This window comes from Nansenia antarctica (genome assembly GCF_963989245.1).
Source record: "Nansenia antarctica genome assembly, chromosome: 14".
NCBI lineage: Eukaryota > Metazoa > Chordata > Actinopteri > Argentiniformes > Microstomatidae > Nansenia > Nansenia antarctica.
The window spans coordinates 11,906,877-11,920,387 of NC_137684.1; the positions used below are offsets into that span (position 1 = coordinate 11,906,877).

At 46.1% G+C, this 13,511-nt stretch overlaps 1 protein-coding gene across 1 annotated transcript; it reads right to left on the reverse strand.

Annotated features, from left to right (window-relative positions):
* Positions 1–10,853: 10,853 nt before the first annotated feature.
* LOC308169844 (kelch-like protein 10) lies at positions 10,854–13,251 on the reverse strand (the record flags this gene model as incomplete). Its single annotated transcript, XM_080544581.1, has 5 exons — positions 10,854–11,225; positions 11,296–11,445; positions 11,566–12,183; positions 12,294–12,783; positions 13,106–13,251. 5 exons carry the CDS (start codon positions 13,249–13,251, stop codon positions 10,854–10,856), a joined length of 1,776 nt encoding a protein of 591 aa, XP_080400707.1.
* Between the last annotated feature and the right edge of the window lie 260 nt (positions 13,252–13,511).

Genomic DNA, 13,511 nt, shown 5'->3' on the forward strand with positions numbered 1-13,511 from the left:
GTGGCCGACATTATCAGCATTCATACTGCAGAGTGGGGATATTTTCATATTTGAGATACAAGATAAGATAGGCGAATTGACTTTCAAAATCACTTCCGTTTTTTTTCTTCAATGCCCAATCCACTCAAGCTAAAGACAGCAAAGACTATGATGTCTTTATGCAGTGGCTGGAGATACATCCACCATTTGCAGGTTACCAGCCTGATCACCTAGTGTCTATAGCTACTGGTGTTATAGCTGACACATCCGTCAATTGTGACAATGCAGTCCAGATTGGTCAGGCTGCAGCCTCCAGGATAACAGGAAAAAAGTTCTCAGAAATCACACTGCATCGCACTGACAAAGTCAAGACTATAGGGGATAAAAACACCATCAATGTCAGGGGACAAAACATGGTAGTGAATCCCAGTCTCCCTTTCAACAGGATCACCTGTGTCCTAAAGACAAGTTCTGACATGGAGCAGTTCATGTCATATGAGCTTGCTCCTCAACCTCCATCCCTGTTTCATAATGGTGTCATGCGAAAGACAACCAAGAGTGTTCTAGGTACTCTTCTCAAGTCATTTGCCCCTGTACAACCTAACATTCCAAAGAACTGCCAGTTTGTTCTAGATGGAGGCCATCTGTTGCAGTCTGTGGTGTGGCCACAGCCATCTACTTACGGAGATGTGTGCCATTGTTACATTGCCTACATCCTGAAACACTATAGGGCTGGTACTGTAACTCCACTTGGCATGCACAGGAGTTCATGGAAAGCATCATTGACCTCTGGGAAAGACTTCCAAGTCTCCCAGGCAGTCTTCTTTCCTCGGCCAGCGAATGCAGAGACAGTGTCACACCCAGTGAAATCGTGAAAGACTGTTAGAGTCTGGCACTGTTGTCACGGCCAGGCTCATGACCATGACAAAAGACGGGAGACACACACACGATCTTAGTAAGTAATGATAAGAAAATGTTTATTGTAAACTAAATGAGGCCAATAATAAGATGAGGTGTGGTAGTCAGTAAATCAGTGGTGTAATGTGAGTGTAGTGGAAAGTGGTGAGGTGAGTGTTGCATGGTGTGAAACAAGGAATAAACAAAGAATAGAAAATAATGGTGCCTAGAAGGGGGCCTCAATACTGAGGCCTGCATAGATCTTTTATGCCCTGGATCCTGGAACCAGGTGGGGCACAATCAGCTGTCCACCAGCTGACCTGCATTCTGCTGATTAGTAACCCTGTCCAGCAGGAGTACTCTCTGCAGACAGGGAAACAGATGTTTATTACAGGCCAGGACACAATATGGGGCCAGGGCCGTCACACCCCCTCCCATAGAAACAGGGTCCCCAAGGGAACACTGAACAACAGGGAAACACACCACAGTAAAATAATATATAAACGAACAAACCCAGATCACCTGTATTCAGGACCAACCACCATTACTCCAACCTCGGCAACAGGTACCTATGAAGCCATAATTAAGAGGAGCAGGAACAGTAGAAGGGTAAAAACAGGAAATTAGTTAACACAAAAACAATTTTAACAAGGGGCCCTGGACAATGCATCTGCCACTACATTGTCCTTCCCTTTTATGTGACGTATGTCCAGAGTATATGATTGTAAAAATAATGACCAGCGAATCAGTCTCTGGTTAGGGCACTTTAAAGAATTGAGAAAGATCAACGGATTGTGATCCGTGAAGACTACCAATGGAGCGAGACCGGACATAATGTACACATCAAAATGATGGAGAGCCCAGACCAAGGCAAGGGCTTCCTTTTCAATTACTGAATAATTGAGCTGACAAGAGTTGAACTTTTTTGAAAAAAAACTAACAGGTCTGTCAATGCCAAATTCATCGGTCTGTAGAAGCACCGCCCCTGCTCCCACGTGACTGGCATCGACCTGTAACTTGAAGGGTTCATCCATAAGAGGAGCAGCCAACACTGGAGCAGCACAAAGAAGAGCTCTAACATTAACAAAGGCCTGTTGACATTCTGTACTCCAAACATACATTGCGTCACCTCTCAGGAGGTTAGTAAGTGGAGTGACTACCGTTGAAAAATTGCGACAGAAGCTGCGATAATAGCCTACTAGCCCTAAGAAACGCTGCAGCTCTTTCTTAGTGGTAGGTCTGGGGTACTGCTCTATAGCCTGCACCTTAGCCTGGACCAGAGAGACTTTACCATGACCAACCACTCGACCGAGGTACCTCACCGATGCCCTGGCAAACTCACACTTTGCCAGGTTGACGGTGAGGCACGCACCAGCCAAGCGGTCGAACAAGGCACGCACACGCTGAAGATGGGTGGACCACGAGTCAGAATAGATGACGACGTCGTCTAGATATACAGCGCACCCCTCCAAACCACCTACAACCATGTTCATCAGCCGTTGGAATGTGGCTGGAGCATTTCTAAGACCGAAGGGCATGACAGTATACTCATAAAGACCAGAGGGGGTTATAAACGCCGATATTTCACGAGCCCTCTTGGATAAAGGCACCTGCCAAAATCCTTTGAGCAAGTCAAATTTGCTAATAAACTTAGCGGAGGCTACTTGGTCAATACAATCTTCCATCCTGGGAAGAGGATACGAATCTGGCTTTGTCACACTATTCACTTTGCGGAAGTCTGTACAAAACCGCAGTGTGTGATCAGGCTTTGGAACTGTGAGACACGGGGACGCCCAGCTGGACGAGGTAGGCACTGCAATACCAGTCTCAAGCATATACCTGATCTCGGAGTCCACGTGTTTACGTTTGTCAGGACTAACTCTATAAAAACGCTGTCTGATAGGTGAAGCATCCCCTACATCTATATCGTGTTCGATTAAGGGAGTCTGCGTGGGAGTGTCACCAAAAATGGATGGATAATCCTTAACAAGATGCAGCAGTTGGGTACGTTCAACCTCTGTTAAATGCCCCAACGAGCTCCCAAGATCACGAAGGGACTCTGAATTTTTCAATCTTCCAGTCAACAACTCCTGGCCGGGACTGGATAGGCCATCCTCCTCAGGCTCTGCCACCACCTGAGGGGAATCCCCTACTGTACTGGCTACACACGCCGGACGAACAGGAACTGACGCCTGCTCCACAGAATCAGACACACGGTCATAATACGGTTTCAATAAATTAATGTGGCAGAGCTGATTAGGCTTCCTACGCAAAGGTGTAGCAATCAGGTAATTAAGATCAGACACTTGCTTTACTACAGTATGTGGACCAGTAAATTTAGCACAAAAGGGGGAATCAACCATGGGCAAGAGTGCCAGAACCTGATCACCCGGGCTAAACTTCCGTGGCTCAGTTCGGCGGTCATAAAGGCGTTTCATTTTCTTTTGTGCACTAGCTAGTTTTTCTTTTGCCAGCTCACCGGCTTCATAAAGCCTATGCTTAAAGCCGAGTACGTAACTAAGCAAGTTTTTTGGTGGTTCGGACTCTTTCCAATCATCTTGGATAACGGCCAAGGGGCCACGTACTGTGTGTCCGAACACCAGATCATTGGGACTAAAACCCGTACTTTCCTGGCTCACCTCCCTGGCGGCTAACATCATCCAAGGAAGCCCCTCCTCCCAATCTCCGTCCAGCTCAGTACAGTAGGCGCGCAACAAAGATTTCAAAGTTGCATGGAATCGCTCCAATGCGCCCTGGCTCTGCGCGTGATAGGCTGACGCCCTGTTGTGCTTAACGCGCAGCTGTTTCAGGACCTGAGCGAACAGATGGGAAGAGAAATTAGAACCCTGGTCAGACTGGATGATTTTTGGTATGCCAAAGATTGAAATGAACTGAGTCAAGGCACGGACTACAGACTTGGTGGTGATATTGCGTAAGGGATAAGCTGCAGGATACCTGGTAGCCTGGCACATAACTGTCAGCAAATACTTAGCCCCAGTACGAGACGGAGGGAGGGGACCTACACAATCAATAATGAGATGGTCAAACGGTTGACTGGTTGCCTGAATCGGACTCAATGGAGCCGGTGTAATGCTCTGATTCGGCTTTCCTGTCAACTGACATGTATGACATGTTTTTACATAGGCTGCCACATCCCTCTTAAGGCGAGGCCAAACGAAGTAACGGAGGATGCGATCATAGGTCTTAGAAACTCCTAGGTGTCCACCCTCATCATGTGACACCTGCAGAACCAAGCTGCGATACTTGGAGGGCACAACAATTTGGTAAATGGGGTCTCCCACAAACTCAACGCCATGGGGAACCCACTTCCTCACCAATACCTCATTGTGAATGAAATAGGCATGGGCGCTGTTCCTCACCCCCCCAGCAGGGAGAGCTCCCTCAAACAGCTCTTTCAGACTTGGATCTGCCCGCTGCTCTCTCACCAGTTCACTGTGAGGGACAGACAGGGGAAAATCAGACAGTGATATCACATGCTCCACATCATCCACCATTTTGTCAGGGTCAGGCGTGGCACGGCTCATGGCACGAGTTACGGCACACGCAGTGAACACCTCAGGAAACTCCCGTTCACTTTCATCAGGCTTGCTTTTAAATACTGGCACAGACGTAACCACCACAGGTGGCGCCACATCTGCCCACACTCGTGCACCAACCAAGCCATTACCCATGATCATGGTCACCCCCTCACAGGGCAACGCTGGGCGCACACCCACAGTCATCTCACCCTGAAACAAATCAGATGAAAGAATTATTCTGTGCAGAGGAACATGCAATACAGCCAAACCCATACCACGAATGGGAATGGAGTCACCTGTGTCAGAGGCATCAGAAAATGGCAAAGCAGAAGCTAAAATAAACGAATCAAATGCCCCAGTATCCCGTAAAATGTTTACTGGGACCTTCTCATCCCCACCGACGAGGGACACCAAACCATCTGTAAGGAATGGCAAGTAAGATTCAAGGTCAGAGGATTGTGGAGACTCAACATGTGTAGAGCGCACCTGGGACAGCGAATCACAGGCTTGGGCAGCAGACTTAACCCGCTGCACCACCGGCGCCGCGCAACCAGCCCCTTTAGCCCCATCCCCATGAGACACTGGAGCCCAAGGCTTACCTCTAGACTTTAAAGCATAGCATTCAGATTTAACATGCCCCTTTTTATGGCAGTGACTGCACACTTTCTCATAACTCCTTGAACTATTCTGATTCTCATAACTCCTTGAACTATTCTGATTCTCATAACTCCTTGAACTATTCTGACCTCTACGACCAAAATCAGTTGCAACTGACTGACCAGCAGGTGGCATATCAAAACCAAAGGTACTCCTCTGAAACCCAGACTCTGGCACATAAGCGCGAGACTCACCAAACATGCGCGGCTCTCCAAACTTACCCCTGCTATGAGTCAATGTAAAATCATCTGCCAACGCAGCAGCTTCAGCAGGAGTAGTCACCTGCTTTTCACTAATATAAGTGGCTATATTCTGGGGAATAGCATTTTTAAATTGCTCCAGTACAATCAGATCACACAAATCATCAAAATCATCTACATCAGACGCCTTGCACCAGCGATTGAAATGCAAAACTAATTCTCTTGCAAACTCAAGATGTGTCTTCTCTTGTTTCTCCTCCAATTCCTAAATTTCTGTCTGTAGGCCTCCGGAACCTGTTCATAAGATTTAAGCACTGCAGACTTCACTTTCTCATAAATCAGAGAATCCTCACGGCTCAGGGACGAATATGCCAACTGTGCTCGACCTGTAAAAACACATTGTAACATGAGGGTGCGTTCAGCATCTGGCCAACCACGAGTGTCAGCGACGCGCTCAAACAACGAAAAAAACAAGTCAGGATCCCTTTCATTAAATTTAGGTAAAAGTTTCAAGTTTCCTGCTATATCAAATAAGCCTCTATTTGCTCCCCTGGAAGCAAAAGAACCCCCACTACTTAAGACTTCACTACTGATTTTACCGCCTTCAATCAAATTCAACCTATGTCTCTCTAACTCCACAGTTTGCATTTGGATTTCACATTTCATTTTCTCAAGTGCAAATTCCTGGTCTAATCTCAGTTTGAGCAATTCTTTTTCCTGGTCAAATGTAAAAGGGTGCTTAGCAACAGGCGAAGCTAAACCCTTGACAGGCTGTGGCAAAATTGCCATCTCGACCAGTTTCGACTCTAAACATGCCCTAAGCTCATGTTTCTTTTGTTCTACCACCGCTACATCATAATGTTTTGCAACCAATAACAATTGAGCTTTAGTAAAACGGTACAATAAGTCATAGGATGGAGCTGCTATAAACCCCTCTACTCCAGACATTTTTATTTTATTAAATCACAATATTAAGTACAGGACAATGTAGGCCTATGGACCCAAGATGGCGTATACATTGACAACTCAGCGCGCATCAGAGGAAATTGACAACCTCGCAACGGAGCATGCCCCTATCTGACTGCCTACCCCAGGACCTGACTGAGTAAGCTCAACCCTAGTCTTCATGCGTTAGCGGGAGGATCTTTAAACACTAACTCGTCAGCCCGGTTAGACCCCCAGCAAGCTGGTCGCCCACCTGACAGCTAAGAATGTGTCCCCGAGACAATTGCTCTAGCCGCCGTACCGCAACACTACAGAAAAACGCTCAGCCAGACTCAAAGGAGAGAGACCGTAAACCTACCAGGGCAGCCCCGTAGCCTACATGTGCGCAACTGACAGCCAATTGTATACACCCTCTTGCCCCAATAGAAAAAACCCTATCTAAGCACCATTACAAACAAAACGATCGCGCAGATCAATTAACAATAGGCTATTATATACAAAAATGCGATAAGTGTGTCTCCAAAATGCTTAATATGCCACTCAAGGCTTTCAAAAAAAACACCCGCAGGCGATCATTTTGAACTGGTGGGGAATCGACTACGACACCAGTTTGCAGTTCATTCACCAAAATCTCTGCCTAGGCTACTAACAGAGACACGCGCCTATTAACTTAACAAGGCACCCCCTGTCAATCAAGGCAACAAGCCATGGGAGTCGCACCACAAGTAATGAACCACAATGTTTTAACCATCAATTAAGCAAAAAAAGTCAAACGACCGGGTAGAATTCAATAGAAAAAAAACAATATTTACTTACCAAAAGGTGATCAAAAATAATGCTAGAAAAACGAAAACGGACGGAGCCCCCAATTTGTCACGGCCAGGCTCATGACCATGACAAAAGACGGGAGACACACACACGATCTTAGTAAGTAATGATAAGAAAATGTTTATTGTAAACTAAATGAGGCCAATAATAAGATGAGGTGTGGTAGTCAGTAAATCAGTGGTGTAATGTGAGTGTAGTGGAAAGTGGTGAGGTGAGTGTTGCATGGTGTGAAACAAGGAATAAACAAAGAATAGAAAATAATGGTGCCTAGAAGGGGGCCTCAATACTGAGGCCTGCATAGATCTTTTATGCCCTGGATCCTGGAACCAGGTGGGGCACAATCAGCTGTCCACCAGCTGACCTGCATTCTGCTGATTAGTAACCCTGTCCAGCAGGAGTACTCTCTGCAGACAGGGAAACAGATGTTTATTACAGGCCAGGACACAATATGGGGCCAGGGCCGTCACACTGTGTAGGATTCATTGTGGCAACCATTTGGTGAACAGCTATGTATCGTAAGCTTGACCCGACACCAAAGGCAACCCACAGCTCATCAGGAGCTATTTTGCTGAATGAAGCCACAGCCAGTACCACCACATCAGGATCAACGGTACGTATGGTCACCTTCTTACAACCTTTCTGCACAGCATCTGCCACATGCAGAAGTAGACGAGTGTCGCCCTCGTCTTGCGAACATGGGGCAAGGCAGGCCAAGCATGACTCAGCAGGAGAGCAGAAGACTCCAGTTCCATCTGTTGCATACAGTTCCTTGCCCTGTGCAAGAGGTAGATGAACAGCTTTGCGTGACAGGAAAGAAAACAACTCTGTTTTGTTCTCATTGCATCGAAGGAAGTCCATCCAGTCCTTAGGCATCACAGTAGGAGGAGCCACCCTTTTCCTGCTGCCCTTTCCCCTCTTCTGTCTGGACGAGGCTTTCAGGCTGGCAGGTAGGTATACATCCCAGACAAGGTTGACTTGGGTGTTTTTCTGAAGTTGAGCAGAGATGTATGGTGCAAACACTGTTTCTCCATACTCTTGACATGTTCTTGATGTGCTAGGATTTAGCATTTGAACCACAGCTGCACCATCGAGAATTACTGCATCAGCCACAGGCACACTATTGTCTTCGAGCAGATCTGACTCCAGGCAGCGAAGTAGATCAGAAGTCAACAGTGATCAGTCTGTGTTCCGGCGGCGTTCTCTGAGCGTGTTCTCCCCTGGCGTTCACTTCCTGGTTCTGGTCTCTGGTTGCTGGCAATATTGCGTGGTTACTGCGTCTCACGTCACCCGTCCGTAGCTCGGCTTTATCTCCCTCAGCGGCCCGCGCTCTGGCTCACCCACCAATCAGCTCCCTCCGTCGGCCGCTGCAAATTGGAGAGAGACAGACTCCACGCATACTCAGACACGCTCCATTCACACAAACGCACTCACTCACACACACCCCATTCTCATACACGCGACATTCACACCAGCAAAGAACCGTTCCGGTTCGCATTCGGGAACCTCCGAACGTTGGTGATGAAGGGGTGGGATGAACAAAAATGTCACAACTAGATGGCAGCTACTTCACTGGAAAAGAGGATAATATCTTCCACTACAGTATCTGAAATAAACACAATTTTCTATGAAACCAAACAAAAAACAATTTCTACACGTTCTCTTACTAACCAGCTGCTCCATTATTGGAATAGAAATGGCTTAAAAATTCGCGTTTGCGCATGTCCGCGCGTGTGTGCGTTTGCTGAGCATGTGAGGAAGATAGAGAGAATAATGAAACTTTTTATATTTTTTTGATCACTAATGATTAGATTTAGGGAGTGTTCTCACTAGAACATTTGCTTCACTTGAAACGGAGTTTAGGATAAAGTTCGCTTTGCTCTGTGTCGTTTGGAGCTGTGAGAACGCGCATTCAAAGTAACTCCCGGAGCAAATACCCGTTGAATGCTCCGCTCGAAAAGGGTGGTTACGCTCCGGGTAGAAACGACACATCCATCACTTTGCTTCGCTTCGCTTTTGTTGAGAACGCTGCCCGAGGCTGTCCATAGGAAAACAACAGCACAGGTGTGTTGATCTGGATAAGAGTGGGACGAATGGGCAATTTTCTTTTTTTCTGACCAATCAACTACCACGTCTGTTGCTTCGATTGCGTATGTTACTTCGTTTACATGAAGGGCTGTGAGAACGCAAATCAGTGAAAAAATGTATGCAACAATGTTGCGAACTCATCCACTTGCTCCAGGTCTTGATTCAGACTTTCATGTGAGAACATGACCTCAGATTAGATTATCTATCAGTGGCCGGATCTTGTGGAGTGGATCTCCTGCTGGTCCTGCTGCATTGTTATTAAAATGCAGGGCTTTCTTGATGGCTACCTGGGACACCCGGCTGAGAACGTATACAGATTTGAGATACAATAGGATACTGTATTCTAGCTAACTTTTACATGGTCATTTAACCGTGGGTAGAGTGCTGTGATCTGGCGGTAGCTATTTGTCAATACAAACGGAAGCTGAACAAGATAGGCTAACAGTGAACCTGTGCCTGGGAAGACTGTGATATCGTGTTTGTGGTGCATCTTGTAAGAACAAATGGTACTAGCCTCAACGATCCGGCAAGATTGTATGTGTTTATCAGTGGAGGCTGGTGACTTCCAGAATTAAGGAGGCCAAATTTTTTTCCGCTTAATACAAACGGATAGGGATTCTGGCCTGTAGGTGCTTTACAATTGCAATATTGGGTTTTAGCCATGGAAAAATTCAGATTTATGAACAAAACGGAAATAATATGAATCTATTTTTTTTTTTTTTAATGTTTTTTGTTAAATAAATAAATACAATTATTGCTTTTTTAAATCTCTCTCTTCTCTCAAATTATTGGGGAGGCCAGGCCTCCTCCACCTCTATGGAGGAGCCTCCACTGATATATATATATACTGTATATACCTGTTTCCTCAGCTTTGATATTTTGATATTTTGATCTTTTATTAAGGATCCCCATTAGCTAGTGCCGTAGCAACTAGCTAGTCTTTCTGGGGTCCACACATAAAACACATAAGTAACAATCATCAACAACAATCAGTCTGTACTACAAAAAGTATACATAATTCAGCATTGTGCAATGAATATAACTACCAAACTAAGTGATAGATGAAAAAGAAAATACAAAAGTGTAAGGTATAAAAAGAACCGACATAACAGGGCCAAAAACATGATCAAAACAAAATATATAAATTTAAAACAGCTTTGATCCTCTTGCAGCTCTGTAATTTGAAATATTTAATTAAGTAGGCTATATATTTTGCTTTGCATGTGACAAGTCTGACATTGTGTCAATATATTGGATGTAAGAAAGGCTGATGTCGTCACTTGCAATTAAAAGGTCTTTTTTGATATAACCTTGATGCCTGATCTGTCTTGAATGTGGGGTTGAAATGGATATCTACATGATTGTTGTGTAGCCCAATATGTGTATGCGTCTTTCAAGGCAAGCGATAACATTCGTCTTTTGTTTGGAGGGTATTTACATGTAGAAGTCAGAGATACACGTATTGATGGACATGTGCTTGCCCAGCAAAGTTAAGACATGATTGCAAACTAGCATTCAATTAAAGCCTCCCTTATACGGTCATTGTAGAAAAATAATTGTACCACCCGGCCTGATAGAAGCAATAAGAAAGACAGAAGCATATGTGATTTCCATGGGCACTTGAAGGATTTATTTGGATAGTTTCTGTCTCTGCCCAGATGGACTGCAGTGGGCAGGACTGGGTCATGTAGGGATGGGGGGGTAATGGTGGGTAGATATGGTGTCAGACAGTAAGGATGCTGCTATTGGAGGTGGACAGTTTGAGCTCCTCCCGGGGGTTCTGCAGGGTATCTCGCGGGGCAGCATACTCGAGCACATTGGGCAGTCCGTGTACCACACAGCAGCTAACGGCACTGCGGAAGATGCCCATGTCATGGGCGTCACACCACTCATCTGTCTTCTCATCGTAGCACTCCACATCGAAGGTGGTGGTGAAGCCATTGAAGCCGCCCACCACAAACAGAAGATCATCCACCACCTCGATGCCAAAGTTGCTCCGTGGGTTGAACATGGTGGGAACTGCGCGCCAGGTGTTGGTCTGGGGATTGTAGCGCTCTGCGTTTCGCAGACGGATGGCTCCATTAAAGCCGCCCACCTAAGAGAGGATAGGACAGAATATCAGAACTTGAGCATAGATTTATTGTGTATTTTTATGTAGATCTCACCGCATAGACCTGCTCCCCATAGGCGATGACCCCCACCCCGCTGCGTCGGCTTCTCATGGGGGCGATCAGAGTCCATTGGTTGGTCTCAGGGTTGAAGCACTCTGCTGTGAACAGGCACTCATCCCCATTGAAACCACCACATATGTATACCTAGAGTTAAGGCAACTTGTAAATTCATCCATCCTGGGTTTTTAATAGATTCATTGTACAATAGTTATCAAGTTGTGTTCCAGGTACAGTTTGTCTTACCTATTCCTCTGTTCCACTTACCTTTCCAAAAAGTGTGGTGGCACTGGCATCACTTCTCTGCTCATGCATGGGTGAGATGAGTGTCCACTGGTTGGTCTCAGGCTCATAGCGCTCAACAGTGTTGAGTCGCACATAGCCATCAAAGCCGCCCATGGCGTAGATGCAGCCACCCAGCACAGCCACACTGACGTAGCAGCGCCGTAAGTGCATGGGTGCCACTTGGTGCCAAGTGTGTGTGACTGGGTTGAACTTGCGCACACTGTTGAAGTAGTCAACCCCGTCAAAGCCTCCCACGCAGTACACAAAACCATTGAGGTAGGCAGCACCGTGGTAGGCTCGTGCGCTCTCCTCCTCTCGAGTCACATTGACCCATCGGTCAGCCCGTGCATCATACGCCTCAATGCCATTGGTGGGGCTGCCAGCACTCCAACCACCGATGGCTAGTAAGATGGCATAGGGCAGGCGGGGGCGGGTCAGAGGGTTGCCAAAGTCAGAGCTGGAGGGCCCATTCATGTCCAAGTCATACATGGCCTTCAGTGCGTTGATGATGATGGGCTTGCAGTCATCATTGTCTCTCACCCATGGATTATTCTTCACATTGTTCATGAAGTAGTCTGCTGTCATCAAGGCCATGCGTACCTAAACAAACAGACACAGACAGATATAGATGCAGTCGGCAGCCGATACACCTTTATGAAATGCATCAAACATTTACGTAGGTCTAACGGTGTTGTCCAACTCTCAGTCACCTTAGGCAACAGCACAGAGATTTGGGCTTTGCGGTCTTGAGGAGAATGGCCAATCCAGCGCAGGATGGCCTCAAACACTACATCTTCCTGCTTCACGTTCAGGTTGTCCTTCTCAATGATGTCACAAAACTGCCACGGCGAGAGTTCCAGGAACTCCTCGGAGCTACGCAGCATCTCCTCAAAGTGATGCAGGATGAAGAGAGAGGACCTGCGCCTGAGCTCAGGGCAGGAGTAGAAGTCTGCAAACGTACAGATGCCAATGCAGTTCTCTGGGCACAGCTGGGCCTCTAGGAAGTCACTGCAGACTCGCACAACGCCCATGACAGAGAACTGGTCTGCAGCCACCAGAAGCTGCTGCACATTCTCGTCAGTGACAGGCACAGAGCGTGTGTAGGCATACTCAATAATGAGACGCATCATGTCCGGTGACACACCAGGAATGTTGTACACCCGCTTTTCTAAGTTGCTCCAGCCACTTGTGAAGAGAGCTCTGTGGGTCCAGGTTTAGAGAGGAGGGATATGATGGTCAGGAATCATCCATATACTGTACCATATTTTCTCAATACTCTTTTCAATACAGCACAGCAATATAATAAACACCCTCTGCAAGTATATCACAATATAAAGAGGGGTACTCACACAAATATTATGAATCAATAGTTATTTTATAGAATGTATCATTGCTGCCACAAAGAACAATGTGTAAGCTCTTATAGGATCTGGCTATTTTCTTCTGATTATCCTTTGGATCCATGCCAAGTGAATCCCTGCCATCCATCATGGCCACATCCCCACAAAGTTAAGACACTCACCGGAAATATGAACTGCAGCCGCAAAGGATATTCTTGTGTGCGTTGAAGTCGATGCCATTGACATTAATCACCACATCACAGAATTTTCCTTCCAGTCGTAGCTCATTAAATATTGTACAGGCCATGGAACTCATTTTTCTCTCCATGTTGCATCTCTGAAATGTAGAGGTGGACCCCTCTTCCAGTTCATTCATTCTTGTGTTGGATATCTTTAATATCCACTTTTTGGGCAAGAGGTGGCACACTGCAACTATATTCTTCTGAGCAATGTGAACCTTCATTCCCCTTACATGTGGTAACATTATGTTCTAGAATTGTGCATTATTACATCACAGTGAGTGATACAAAATTAGAATGTCTCAGATACCATTTTCATAATAAGCTGACACCATCATAAAAAAGTATT